Source organism: Fusarium redolens (genome assembly GCF_020744475.1).
Source record: "Fusarium redolens strain MPI-CAGE-AT-0023 chromosome Unknown BKA55scaffold_3, whole genome shotgun sequence".
Lineage (NCBI taxonomy): Eukaryota > Fungi > Ascomycota > Sordariomycetes > Hypocreales > Nectriaceae > Fusarium > Fusarium redolens.
Genome location: NW_025763666.1, coordinates 999607 through 1013767, shown reverse-complemented (window position 1 = coordinate 1013767; position 14161 = coordinate 999607). Strand labels below are relative to the sequence as shown.

Genomic DNA, 14161 nt, shown 5'->3' with positions numbered 1-14161 from the left:
CCATAACACCAGCAACTTCTTTACACCACCTATGAACGCCCTGCCACAAATATTTCCCTTCGCCATAGATAGCCCCAGCCATCCATCCAATCATTAGCTGGCTGTTGAGCCACGGAACGTCAAGTGAGGAACCAGTGCCGATATGTACATGTACAGACTCAAAGAAAAGATAAACCCCCTTTCTTCTTAACAGCCATCAACTTGATTGTTCATCTCATGATATCAGGTCATTCATATTTCGAGATCTTGTGCCCACGCCGGGTGATTAGTCTCCAGAGATGCTCATCATTGTAACCATTATCAATCGTTCGCTTCTTCTCATTTCTCCGTATGTCCGTCGTTCAAAAGCATCTCCAAAACGATCTGCCGACCTGGAAGCTCTGGGTGGGCCATGGCAATCTTGACAGTGCCCTTTGACCCTTCGCTACCCGCGCTCGTCGACTGCATATAACCGTTACTGTGTGACTGCGGGTTCAATGTGCTCCGACCAGTCGGTCCACGGACGCCGAGATCGAGCACGCGCACGTCTCGACCAGCGATAATTTGGCGCAATCGTCCGTTCTCCGCGTTGCGCACCTCAACATAGTCCTCGTTAAAGAGGAGCAGATACTGTCCATACATGGTCGCACCACGGGCCTTCTTCTGCTTACCCGTGTACTCCATAATCAGCGTGCGGCTGACATCACCGTGTTTGTCCACGTATACAGCGCAGTCCTCATATGTCACGATGAATTCGTTCTCGTTCAGCCTGAACATGCCGAGCGGCTTCTGATCTCGGATGCGGCCAGCAATGTTGGCAATCGCAGGTGCCTTAAGGTCGGGAATAGACATAGGCTGCTTCTTATCCAGGGTGAGCATCTCGACTCCCTTCGCTGTCGCAACTGCAATATATGTTTGGAACAGACTAAGGGAATAGCACTCAGTTGGGAAGAAGAATTCATCAAAGTCGCGGAATGTCTCCGCGCATCCTCCACCACCAGTCTTTCGTCCACCAAAGAGTCGAGACTTCTTCTCGGTAGATTTCTGGAAGATAGGCTCGAGAACCTTGAATGATGTGTGCAGACCTTCCTTTCGCTTGTAGAACAGGAGCATTCTGTCCTTCATCTTAGCTGTGGCGAAGTAGGTTACGTCCTTGGCAAGTCTCTGTGGTGCTCGTCGAGGGTTATCGTTGACTGGCGCCGAGAAGTCAGATACTGGGGCAATCACATCCAAAGGATATGAAATGAGGTTCTTGTCGGCAATGAGCACGCAGACAGAAAACTCCTCAAGGACAGCAATTTGAGTGACGCGAGTTGCTTGGACCGTCTGTAATCAAAATGTTAGCTGTTTCTCACAGTAAAGAAAAGGGGGCCACATACCCTCTGCCATCCGCGAGGATTTGATGGCTCCGAGATATAGACTCCGTAATCAGTTCCAATTGCAATAACAGACTTGCCAAAGGCAGTAAAGCTGGTAGCGCAGTTGACCTGAGCACGACACACAGGGGCGACGCCCTGAGCTGGTCCTAGCACACTCTCCAACTCGTGAATTGCCCGGTCAAGGGGAGTGCCTTTAACTGCAACACTTGAGAACCGCGCGTACATAGAGGTAGTGTCATAATGGAAAGCAGCATCCGCGAGAACCCGTAGCCTGAATGGCTCGGCATTTTGAGAGAAGAGTGCCTTGGCGTGCCTTGTCTTGGTTTCGATAATCTTGTTACACCAGTCGGCACGATCCTTGGCTGACGATGCATACAAAGTATAAACCTCGTGACCAAGATGCTTGACCTTGAACGGATAGAGGATTTTTCCTTCAGTGTCGTTCGAGCCGGTTGGTGTAAGACCAGAGCCAATAGACGAGTTTGTCGCTGCATGCTCCAGACCAGGCCTACCCGTATTGCTACCAACCTTGTTAAGTTGAGTGCTAGAGGCAGCCGCTGCTGTAGTTCTTCCCAATGGAGCAGTGATACCCTTTTGCTTCTGAACTGGTTCGTCGTTGACGCTCTCGGGGAACAGGAGGGGCATGGGGATGGGCTACACTTCGTTAGATATAGTTTCGTAGACTGTTCAGCAAATTTCACGTACCTCCTTGGAAACATCATACTTCTTGTCCTTGCCCTCCTTGGGAGTCACCGTCTTCGCCAGAATCATGTAGTGGTCGAATAGCAAAGCATGTGTGTCAACCCACCTAACTCCCTTTGATCCCATTCTTTGTAGGTCACCTTGGAAGATCAACTCACGGCCAAGGTGGTCGAGATTCAAAACAGAATGGAAACCTGGCCTTAGCACAAGCATTCTGTTCAGCTCCATCATTTGGACTCTCTTGTTTTGTTCTTCAACCTTGGCATCAGACTCAAGAGTGACTTGTCGGATTTCTGCGATAGCCTTGAGCAAGTTCGTTTTTTCCTCGCTGTCGGTTTTCATTTTGTGCACAACACTGTCAAGTAGAAGGGAGTAGCGCTGAAGACGCTGAATAGGCGCGATCAAGTAATGTGTCCAATCGTGCTTCGAAGAGACCTTTTGCTTCTGCATGTCGTCCAAGAATCGTTTGAAGAGAATATTGCGATCGGCCTCCCTTCGAACCTGATAGACTGCGTTGGGGTAAGCCGACGCATACTCGATATAGACTGATTTGGCTTTGCGAATCCATTCTCGGAACAAGTCGCTGAAGCCAATAATCCAAGGGCCCTGCTCTTGTTGTCGATACTTGAGCTGCGACAAAAGATGGTCCTTGTTGATTGCCTGGACCTGATCCAGCTTTCCAAACACCGTATGCAAGAACTTGTCTCGCTTCTCGGGCTTCAGAATAGGGGGTTGCATGACCCGGAGCTGATCCCTGTAATACCTGCGGAAGATATCCAACTGCTTGATGTAGTTTTCCTCGCCAGTAACAATTTCGTGTAAAATGTTCTGACGCTCGACCTCCTTCTTGGGCTTTGATTCCCAGTCAGCCTTCGTAAGACCATAAAAGACGTGCCACTCGTCCGCAGGTTGAGAGTCCTGGGCGAGCTCCTCCAAGTCAACCTTCTTGAGAGTACGAGTACAATGATGAGAGTAGCATCGGCCACCAATCTCCTCGTCATGGATCTTAGGTGCATAGCATCCAGAACCAGTTAATTGCCACAAAACTCCAGAGATGCGGCCGTTTCCAAATTTGACCCATTCTTCATCAGGCACAAGCACACCTCGTTCCAGCATTAACAATACTACATGTGTGCTAAGAACTTCGGCATCTGCCACGTTCATCATGGGGATCTTGCCAGTGAAGAGATTGATCAAAGCCTCCTCGATCGTCTTGGTCCTTAAATCCATCTCACCTTCTCCCATCTCACGAATCCAAGTTTCAAGACCGCTGAGCGCCCATGGCTCAGTGCATCTGCGGAAATCGGAAGCGTTAAGCTTGGAGGGGATGAACTTCTTCTTTCGACCGCTTGGTAGTGTGATTCCATCGAAGGCCGCTATCGAGCCGGCAGGAGTCTCGTATTCTGGGAAAGATTGGTTCGATGGTACTTGCTGATGGCCGTGCCTGGCGAGCTTCCTCCTTTCCTCAGCAGCATCAGTCCTAGATCGAGCAGGTGTTTGCACCTGAGGTGTATGGCTATGACCAGCCAAAGAGATGGATCGTTCAGGTTGCAGGTTGTAAGCTTGATTGCCTGTATAGTAAGCTTCAGGGTTATCCGGTGCACCAAATCGCGAATCGGTACTACGCGAGTATGCGTGCTGGTACTGCTGTCGGTTGTTGGTCTGAACTGACAGCATCGAGCTGCTGTCGGATCCCGGCCCTGGGATGGCTGGGAGGGGTCGACTTGATAGTCCTGGGTGGTAGAATAGATCTTGCAGTTCATCCTTACTAGGGGACTCTGTTCCACTCTGTCGAGACCGCAGTGATACTCGTTCATCCTCCTCGTCGAAGCTCAGTCGATGTTGTGTTGGGGGCTGCAAGCCTCCTGTACCGCCATAGTCTATTTCTGCCGTCTTGAACGCAGGCACACTTTCCCCTTGATCATATGCACGGTTGAAATAGCCTGGCGTGGGCAGGGGTCGACCAGTATCTTGGCCGGATGAGGCGGGTGGAGATCCAACATCCCCGCCATATGTTAAAGTACCGCCAAATCCACCTCCTAGCATTCCCAAGTCTACACCAGCAAAATCGCTGTCGCTGCTGTGGCCTTGCTCTTCGGGGTGAGTATGTAACGTCTTTGTTGACAACGAGTTGATAGGAGCGGGCTCTGGGGAGGGATCTGGCATAGCAGGCATGTCCGTATATCCGAAGCCGACACTGAACCGCTGTTCGTCGAGCTCAGCTTGTCGCATAGCCATCAAACCAGCCTCTCCATATGCGTCGTCGTCATCTTCTTCAGGCTCATAAGCGGTCTGACCAGTTCGCGTCGATGTCGTTCGGCTGGCATTGTTAGGAATTGTAGTGGCACCTGAGTCAAAACGTTGCAATCGCTGGCCATGAAGATCGTTGTCATATTGACCATTCTCAGGCTCAGGAAGGGGACGGTAGCCTTGTCCAGAACCGCCCAATTCTAGCTCCAACTCTTGCATAAGGTTGTCACTCGTAATGCGCTCATGTCCGGCACTCCAGGTAAGCTCATCGTCGACAGGACGACTCGGCAAAGGTGCATTTGTTGGGTGCCGTTGCAGTCCGGGTGATGTTGATCCAGGGTTCGCGGGCGATCCGATAGGTGAGGCCTGTGAATTTGAACGGGATCCTCTATTGTAGAGTGAATTATGCTCATTCGGGGAGTAATATGGCCCGACTGGCATCTGCGTCGCGGTAGGATATGGAGGCTGCGAAGCACTCGAGAAAGATCCTCCCCCATTAGACAATTGGCCTGGGTATTGGCTATAAGACTGGTCATATGCCGAGGTCTGTGCTGCGCCAGGCGAGGCATTGAGTGAGGGGCTCCGCAATGGCTGTTCAAACCCGGATGATAAAGCAGGAGAAGCCGCCGATTGCGGGTAACTTCCTGTAGATTGATTGAAGCTAGGGGATGTTTGTGAGCCATATGACTGGCCATATGTGTTGTATCCTTGGTAAGAAGCTTGTCGTTGTGGGACATTGGTGCTTGCATAAGCAGAGGGGTCGTAAGCCTGCGGTGTGTAGGAGCTGGCATTCGAAGCATAACGCGAGGGAGGCTGATGCTGAGGCTGATTACGGTATGGTAGAGCGTTGGTGGATGTCGACCGCGAGAAGCCTGAAGTTTGCGCAAAACTTTGAGGATTGTATGAGTATGTCGGCGTGGGGGGCACATCTTGGTACTGGTGCTGATAGCCCGACAGCGCGTTGTTCGTGGAACCGTAGCCTGGCCGGGCCGCCGCATTGTTATTCATGAAGAGCTCATCCTCTTCAGAGCCGCCAAAGGCAGGAGATCGGTTGGTGGGTGGTTGAATATAAGCGGTATCGTCTCCGCCGTTGAAGCTAGCTCGGCGTCCAATATCGTCGTAGGATGAGTGCGGCTGTTGCTGTTGTTGTTGTTGCTGCTGCTGTTGCTGGTACTCTTGGCCGCGGCCGGCGACCGGATACTGCACAGGAGGCACATGGCCATATCTTCGCTGGTCGTCGCCGCGAAAAGACATGGCGGCAGGTGACTGTTGTTGGAAGTAGTTGTGACGAGGGAAGCGGGAATGGTCGTAAGAACAAATGCGAGTGCCGGTTGGGCTTGGCGGTTCGGGCGTCTACCTCGTATAGGACGGCGAGGGTTGAAGAGCGTGGGCGGGTCGCATTGAGAGGTCGAGGACGTCGACGATGGGTACAATAATGGATTGCGAGTGCTGAAGACGACGCTGTCGCCAACAGAGTAAGATGCAAAAAAAAGAGCGACGGATTTGTTGTGCGCAAAAACAAATCGAGGCGGTCGGGTCGGGTTCGAGTCAATGAGCTCAGCGGAGAAAATGGATCTTGATTCGGAGATGGATGTGGATGGACTGGACTGGATTATGTGTGATGGGCGGACTCGAGAGCGGCGGGCGCGGAATTGGGATTGGATTGTCTGAGCGAGACAGACGAGAGGGAGAAGCGAAACTAAAGCGAAAGCCCCTCTTACTCAGACAGTGACAGGACAGGACAGGACAGATAGCGTAAGTCTGGTCTGGTCTAGGCAAACAGGGTCCTGAGTCCTCCACTTGAAGTATCTGTCTGTTTGTCGGGTCCTAAATTTGGGTCTGAGCTAGGTAGAGAACAATAGAGCCTTGCGTCCTGCGGTGTGAGACGGACTGGACGGTTTCGGTCTGTCTGGTTGGACTCCAGAGATGACGGGAAGAAAAGGACAATTATCGTATCAACAAGAACAATAAATCAGTCTCGTCCTCAGCGTCAGAATTTGGTTGGTGCAAAGGCAGGGTTCAGCGAGTGACGGGGAAATAATAAGGCAAGTGATTAACCCAAGAGAAGGGGACTGTATCCGACGGAGCATGCAGGCGTAAGGTAGGTGAGATTGGAATAACCTAAACTAATTAGACGTCACTGAAGATCAATCAGGCTCCGAAGTTTCCCCATGTCATTAATGTCCATCCATCCATCCAACCCATCCCATCCCATCCCAACCATTCATGGACTATCCTCGGGAACGCCTTGAGTTGATGTTACAGTATAAGCCACAGTCAATGATACAAAAGTTAAATAGTCTCAACGGTCAAGAAGCGTATGCCTTGTTATACTGAATCGCAAATATTCATTGCCCAGGTACAAACACACTCCACAGTTAATTATCGCCTGGGGAACCCTGGGGTTTTAGAACTCGGTCTTTGGCCATTAAAAGTACCTTGTTATTCGAATTTACCCATGAGGCTTGATGGTGCGACCACATCATAGGTAGTCTGGGTCACGGGCTCGTGCTCAGGGTCATGACCTGGGGTTTTGGTGTTAGTGGCCGAGGATGTTTTACATACTTGATACAGAGTTACAAACGTTCTTCTTTGGTTGCGGCGGTGCAAAACACAACATTTCTGAGCCATGATTGTATCGCGTTCCATCTCAAGTTCAATGTGGGGGTCAAGAGACGTGAAGTTACTGGGCGGCCTCGCTGTCAGATTATCGGGATACTTCCAACGTACGTCACGGATGGCGCAATAAGGATGTTGTCTCCCGGCTCTTCGTATTCGACAATAACTCTCACCTCGGTATGAGAATACTATTGGCCAAGGAATGCGTGTCTGAATTTGGACCTGAAATCCGAATTCAACACGGTACTAGGTATGTAATGAGGTAGCCCAGTACTACTTTGTTTGTACTCGTCCAAGGCTGTTAAAACTGAATCTTTGTTTATGCTTTGTCTATTGTTAAGTCTGGCATCTACCCGAGAGTCTCTAATAAAAGCAGCAACGGCTGATGAACCTTAATTCAATTTGGTAAACACATGTGAATGAATGAATGAATGAATGATTCTACCCCGTGGTTATGACTCCCCTGCTAATCGCAATATTCCAAGACATGCTCCCATCAACAAAAACGATAGGGCTGATTTATGGTGACATTCCTATGATGAGTGTCCTACTCATCTGACTGCATGTGCTAGGTTTCGGCATGTCGACTCGATGTGTTACGGCCAGACCGAAGCATGTCAGCCGCCTAAAGCCACAGCCCTACAAGACAGTTCAAGTTGCTTTGGACAAACCCTGTATCGCATCTTGTGTCTTTTACCATGAGGACCCTGAAATTGGGCTGCTACCTACCTCGGAGATCCAGATACCCAACCGAGCTAACTTCATCTCACTCAATCCACAGCACCCATGCTGAGTCTGCTTGGCATTCACTAACACAAGTTCTCTCCACTTATAGAGAGCGTTTTGTTCAAGAACACAGCCATGGCCAGCAGTAATTGGGCGCACCGTATACCCGTTATAATTACCGAAGCTGCAGGCTGACTTGCCAAACACTTTACGCATGCCTATGAACAAGCCAAGCAGTGAACGTGGTAACACAACTGTCAGGTCATGAGTGTTTGAAGTTGCTAGGCTGACTCCATCTCAATGGTAATATATGTTGTTTTAAAGCTTGAAAGGACCGATAGAAAGCTCTCACTTCTAGTGTATGCAAGAAACTGGCTTGTTCTTTTATATCGTGCTCATTCGAACTTCAACTCTCAAGTCGGGATAACCCTATGAATCACGGCGACGGGCTTCGGCATCTGCCCCACTATTTACGGCTCCGTTCGGGCAGTCCGGAGACGGAGTCGGAACTCAATTGCTGGGGTCGTCTTGTTTTTGTTATAATAAGGCTGTTGAATCGTTAGTCAAGATATCTTAAGATTTAACATGAGAACAACATTGCGACCAGACGTAATGATTATTTCTGACTGTAAAACTGATAGAAATGTTTCGAAATGTAAGCTTAAGTCTCAGCTGGCGGGTCTGGCCTCTGAATTGTGGGGGTGGAAGGGGAGCGTGGGGTTTCACCTCTCACCTCTGAATCAACTGAATCAACCTCACTTATTGATTCACTACAACTCTTCGAAACTTACTCCAAACTCATGAATCGTTACAATGACAGGTGACACACACCGCAAGATCTGTCAACCCCTCCACCCCGCCATTCGTGACCGCCTGGATCCCCAATACGTCACCTATCATGATGCACATCTACAGTATATCGAGAGAGACGAAATCAAAGATTGGGATGGCTCAACACGTACTAAGAAGACTTCTCTTCCTCCAGGAGGGACCAAACCTATTCTCGTAGGAAGCATCAGCGATTATGACGTTGGTAGATTCCGAGTGAGAGTTTACACACCAACGGGTCAGTGTGATGAACGAGGCTGGCCTGTCCTCGTTTGGTTTCACGGCGGTGGCTGGGCAGTTGGAGGACTTAACAATGGCACAGATCTTTGCTGCTGGGCCTGTGAGAGTATGTGTTTCTTTGCTTGTGCCTGATCGTACGATGCTTACACAAAAACCAGGAGCTCGGTGTATAGTTGTCAGCATTGACTATGGATTGGCCCCTGAAAACCCATTCCCAGCTGCAGTCGAGGATGCGATTGACGCCGTGAGATGGGTCGCATCTTGTCCAGCTGAACTACAAAAGATCGACACCTCTCGCATTTCCATCAGCGGGACATCAGCTGGTGCTAATTTGGCGATTGTCGCTGCATTATCCGCATCGAACCCAGAAGTCCCTTTGCCGACAGCTCAACCGTCACTTCCAAATACTATAACACACCCTCCGATATCATTGGCCTTATTCATACCGGTTGTTGACAATACTGCCACAGCTGAAGGTGTATGGAAGCCTAATGCCGAGACTGCACCATGGCTTACACCTGCGCGAATGGAGTGGTATCGTAAGCTTTACTTCACTCAAGATGATCATCGCTCTCGATGGGACGCAAGCCCTAACCTGGCCCCCGAAGCTCTCTTGAGTAAACTTCCAAAGACTTGGATTGCTGTTGCAGAGATGGATATTCTCGCACCAGAGGCAGTGGCTTTTGGAAACCAGTTGAGGGGGTTGGGAGTCGATGTGGAAACGTTACTGGTGAAAGGTGGAACACACTCTATTCTTTCTCTTCATGGTGTGATTGATAGGGGATATAGTATGATAGAAGATGCTGTCAAACACTTACAGGTGACTTTTGGCACGGGTTAAGATACGAATGCAGCTGGAATATGCTTCTTAAACTACTCGGAGACAATAGGGACTATTTATAAGATCCATATAATTCACTATCAACAGTGCATTCAATCAACATTTGTGCCACCCTATCAATGCCTACAGTCTTCCCTATACATATCCCAGTGATTGTTTCCGATACTCGTTCTGATACTCCCCCATATATACCATCCCGAACCAGGCCTAAACTGCAACAGCTTCGCTCGTGGGTGTCTTTCGGTCTGAATCCTCCACTGACTCTTCACTAACCATCGCCTTGTTTTTGCGGTTGCGGAAGCCCCAAATGCCCTTGAGACCACCATCATCCAGCTCCAACAGCTCCCTCATGCATAAGGCTGGATGGAATATATTGAGAATGGCCACAGCAACAACAATCAAGATGCCCTCAAACCCAACAAACATATACTGATGACCCATGAGGGGCCCCTTCCAGCCTCCAGACAATTCTGCAACTCGAAAGGCGCTTCTCCAAAGAATGCAAAATGCAGATAGTGATAGAGCGCAGAGAAAAGCTTTGAACGGACGAGAATTGCGGACCTTGACGATTTCAGGGCGCTGATCAAAGGCTGCTCCACCAAGGACACGCTGGCGACGAATAGTTCGAATGGCAAAGTCGACTGAGCAAGCAATAAAGGTGAGAATCGTGACGACCTGAAAGGCGAGTCCTGCTATCATGATGTTTGTGCCTAGGTCGGCGCTTTTGTACTGTTGAGAAGCAACGGAGGCCATACCACCCCCAAGAGCTTGAAGGACTAGGGAGACAACATCGCAAGGGATGAACTAAAGAGTCAGCATATTAGTATCCAAGCTCGATGTTATCTACCCGAGGATGACTTACAAATCTAGTATAGTACTCAGGAGGCAACCGTGAGTTCTCTGGTCCGAAAGCTGATACAATCCTGCGAAGACAGAGATAAATAGAAGCAGCCATAAAGGCTGGACCCATGGTCAAGCAACAAATCTGCGTAAGAAAAGCATTCATATCGAAGCGGTTGTACCAACTCGCGATACGTCCACTGTATCCAATAATCTCGCAGAGAAGACCGAGGACCATGGCGACACTGAAAGCAGTACCTCTGCGGGTGAAAATCCAAGTGACAATGAAACCAATCAACGACGCTGTAAATATCGCAAGAAATGCAGCATTTGGTGCAAGATCAATGCGATAGAGGTAGTAGCCAGTATCGTCTACACATCCTTCAGCTTCAGGATTTTTAAGACAGAAGAAGGGCATGTAAGGAGCTTGTGTCCCGTTAAGGGAAACCGGCGAGCTTGGCTGCATGATGGGAAAGGATAACAGGGCAAGGCATTAAGTGTGTCCGGTGTTTAAAGAAAAAGGATGAGAAGACAAGTAGCCATATATATTACTTCGCCATGCCACTACGCTCCCGTATTTCAGCTTCAACGCGAGTGGCCCATTCGCTCTGACCATATACAAACAACCTTAAAATAGCCATAATCTATAAGAAAAGTACCCGGATAAGGGCTACAGAAGGAGGTTCAGGATTCGATAATGATATCGGAGTTCATCTCCGTCGTATTTCGTGTTTCGCGAAGCTTGCGGTTAGTCACTGATCTGTTTTATCATCCCCGTCGGCCCTTGGGATCCGAGAAACGTCATGCACTGCCATTTTGATTGCGAGAACATAGAAAAGTAGTCCTATGAAGAGATATTATTGATTGACTCCAGTTCAGCCTCAATGATATAGTTGAAGGATCAAAGGAGCCTTGCATATGGCCCACTCACACTTCCTCGCACCATCATCCTATTCTGGCTGCCTATCAGATTAGAACTCTTGCTGCTGTGCCTCTTTAAAACCGAAAGTGATCAATATGGCACAAGAAATATTCTCCACTTGACATATATTCCATACTACTGTGGTCCCCCGGTAGCTTGATATGCGCAAGTTTGGACTATGTATATTGCGAAAAGCTGGGCTCTCTCAAACCCAAGAGATTGTAACGTGCGTGTACTGCTCGAGATGTATTGCTGTCCCTTCTGTAACAAATAAAAAGAATAAGCATTATTTCTGAATCGTCGATCAAAGACATGACTGAGTCCAACTCTTCCCCTATTGCGCTTCCACTTAACCACCTACTTCTTCTTTTTCTTTTCTGCAGAACTGTCTCTTCTAGGACTCTCCTCCACGTTGGTTCCACTGGCGCCGCTCTTGGTCACGATGCCGCCAGCAGCCTTACTCGCACCGACACTGATACCACGACCTTCTCGCATATCCAGGCTGATATTGCTTCCGACACTTCCGCTGCGCTTAACACCAGCCTTTACTCTAGCCGCTACTGGGGAATCCAGTCCACTTTCAGGCGAATCTCTTCCCGCAGCACCCTTAAACAGCTCAGGGGTGGCTGGTCGGTCGCCTGCAGGTATTTCACCAGAGTATTTCACTTTGTGTCGTGTCGTGTTCTTGGGAGAAGGAATTCCAGAGGCCTGCTCTCGTGCTCTGTGTGGCTGGGGTTGCGGTGCAAGTTGGACACCATTGGCTCCCTCAAGACTTGGCGTAAGTGTCGAAGATTCGCTCTCGCTACCGTGGTGAGCATGCCCAAATGCATAACCTGAACCCAAAAGACTCTCCTGCCGGCTGACATAGTAACGATCATATTCCTCCTTTGTATGCTCGGCATCAGTGAAACTATCGAGCGCATCAAACACGTGCTGGAAAACCTGCGTATCGACATCTCGAGCCCAGAGAAAGTCAAGATGTTCATAGTGAGGAATCTCAGTTGCCACAGTTTGAGGAGGTAGTTCCTTGAGCATAACCTTGATGTCCACCAGGGAATCGCTTCCGCCGTAAACCAGAACGATTGGTGTTTTGATGTTTCGAGTCGGGTACTTGGCAACCTTGGAGTATTTGCTGTTTGTAGTGACACTGATCGGTTGATGAACGTCATCGTCATACATCTGGAAGCATTTGTTTCGAATGATCTGAAACCAGTGAACCACACTCTTGGTGCTCGTAAAAGAGTACAGATGTGGGTAAGCAGCCAACTTCTGACTTGCGGAGATATTGAGTGTTTGCCAGTTGAACAAGAATGAAAGCCCCACATCAATGAGTTTGCTAAAGATAGGCGGGTATAAGATGGTCTCCCACATAGTGGCGGAACTGAGAATCGAACGTCGACCAAACAAAAGGAACAAAACAGAGGGCGATGCCGTCACGAGCGCGTCGACAATTCCACTAGATAAGCCGGCAGGCGCCATAGCAGGCGCGAGAGCGATGAAGACATTGATCTGGTTGTTGAGCTTGGGATGGATGGCTAAGCTAGCAAAAGCCTGAGCTGTACCTTGCGAAAAGCCGATGTACGAGAGACTCTCCTGCTGGGTCGTATCAAGGATATAGCTGATGCTGTCTGGAATGTCATGAAAGGCGAATTCGTCGATAGAAAAGTCCCAGAAGGCGTTGGAGGTTGGCGATTGATTAATTGACTTTTTGGAGTACTTGTTACCCCGGTTATTTCCAAACTGTACAAATGTTAGTCAATAGACGTAGGTTGCGTAACGAGGGCAAACTTACCCAGACGTCGTAACCTCTCTCGACCAGCTCGAATGGTAAACATCGTTGCTCATCTGTGAGAGCAACCCAGACCTCTGAATTCATAAGAAGACCATGGTGCATGTATATGACCTTCTTTTTCAAACTCGTCGGGCCGTAGTTAACTTTCTGTCCTTCTTCACCCTTCCTCCACTGCAGACGATGAAGACCTAAAAGATATCCATCCTTGGTCTGGGCGATATGTTCTTCTGCTTCGTAGCCCCAAATGCGACACAGCTCAACGAAGTCAGGCGCGTCTCGTACCTTGGTGGATATCGCTATACGATGTTAGTCCGAATTTCATAGAGACAGCCAAAATGCCAACTTTTTCGTTTACTCTCTGCTCGTCGCCTCGCAGGCGCAGAAAATCTATTGAAGAGTCGTCTTGAAGCTCTATAGAAAAGCGTAACAAGAAATGGGGCTGCATTGTTATTGTTAGTATGACCCCTACACCGCTCAGAAAGGGACTGCGACTCACGCAAAGCCAACGTCAAGACTCGAATGATTGCCTCGAGACCGACGAGGATAAATGATCCCACGAGAGCTAGATACTCGTGACTATAAGACAAGAGGTTAGTAAAGCCGGCGCATGGTAGAGATGAAAATGTGGATGAACGCCACGCAGATCTTCCAAAATGCAAGGCCAAGGTAAAGATGAATAGGGGAGAAACTTACGGGCGAAGCCTTCCGATAAAGGGAATTGCCATCGCGACAATCTTTGTCTGATGATTGTCGCGATACAAGCTTATCCCAGTTTAAGCTTTTTGTTGTGGTAGGGACAAGGATCAATGAGAGAAAAAGAAAACGAGGTTGATAAGTTGAAGGTCTTGTCCAGATGGGTGATGTCAGTATTCAATGAATCACATGCAATTGGAGATAGCGATAGCTCGAGTTGAGTTAGTGCCTAGTCTACTAAGCTACAGTGAGGTAGCACTAGCACCACGAATCCATGACCTCAGAACTTTAGGCGAGTTTAACGACAGAACAAGTAACCCCGAGTCGAAACTCGGTGAAGAACAGAGAAA

At 49.0% G+C, this 14161-nt stretch overlaps 4 protein-coding genes across 4 annotated transcripts; 1 reads left to right on the top strand and 3 right to left on the bottom strand.

Moving 5' to 3' along the window:
- Positions 1 to 318: 318 nt before the first annotated feature.
- On the bottom strand, positions 319 to 5564 carry BKA55DRAFT_534964 (CNH domain-containing protein; the record flags this gene model as incomplete). Its single annotated transcript, XM_046189653.1, has 3 exons — positions 319 to 1305; positions 1359 to 2012; positions 2064 to 5564. The coding sequence occupies 3 exons, from the start codon at positions 5562 to 5564 to the stop codon at positions 319 to 321; spliced, it is 5142 nt and encodes a 1713-aa protein (XP_046053746.1).
- Positions 5565 to 8241: 2677 nt separating this feature from the next.
- BKA55DRAFT_557576 (Alpha/Beta hydrolase protein) lies at positions 8242 to 9657 on the top strand. Its single transcript, XM_046191814.1, has 2 exons — positions 8242 to 8829; positions 8882 to 9657. Exons 1-2 carry the CDS (start codon positions 8469 to 8471, stop codon positions 9562 to 9564), a joined length of 1044 nt encoding a protein of 347 aa, XP_046053745.1. The 5' UTR covers positions 8242 to 8468; the 3' UTR covers positions 9565 to 9657.
- Positions 9658 to 11270, bottom strand: BKA55DRAFT_606732 (RTA1 like protein-domain-containing protein). The gene is made up of 2 exons (XM_046196602.1): positions 10427 to 11270; positions 9658 to 10368 (listed from the first exon to the last, which is right to left on the bottom strand). Exons 1-2 carry the CDS (start codon positions 10868 to 10870, stop codon positions 9772 to 9774), a joined length of 1041 nt encoding a protein of 346 aa, XP_046053744.1. The 5' UTR covers positions 10871 to 11270; the 3' UTR covers positions 9658 to 9771.
- BKA55DRAFT_606731 (Alpha/Beta hydrolase protein) lies at positions 11271 to 14020 on the bottom strand. Its single transcript, XM_046196601.1, has 5 exons — positions 13812 to 14020; positions 13615 to 13694; positions 13462 to 13557; positions 13119 to 13414; positions 11271 to 13066 (listed from the first exon to the last, which is right to left on the bottom strand). The coding sequence occupies exons 1-5, from the start codon at positions 13841 to 13843 to the stop codon at positions 11684 to 11686; spliced, it is 1887 nt and encodes a 628-aa protein (XP_046053743.1). The 5' UTR covers positions 13844 to 14020; the 3' UTR covers positions 11271 to 11683.
- Positions 14021 to 14161: the final 141 nt, after the last annotated feature.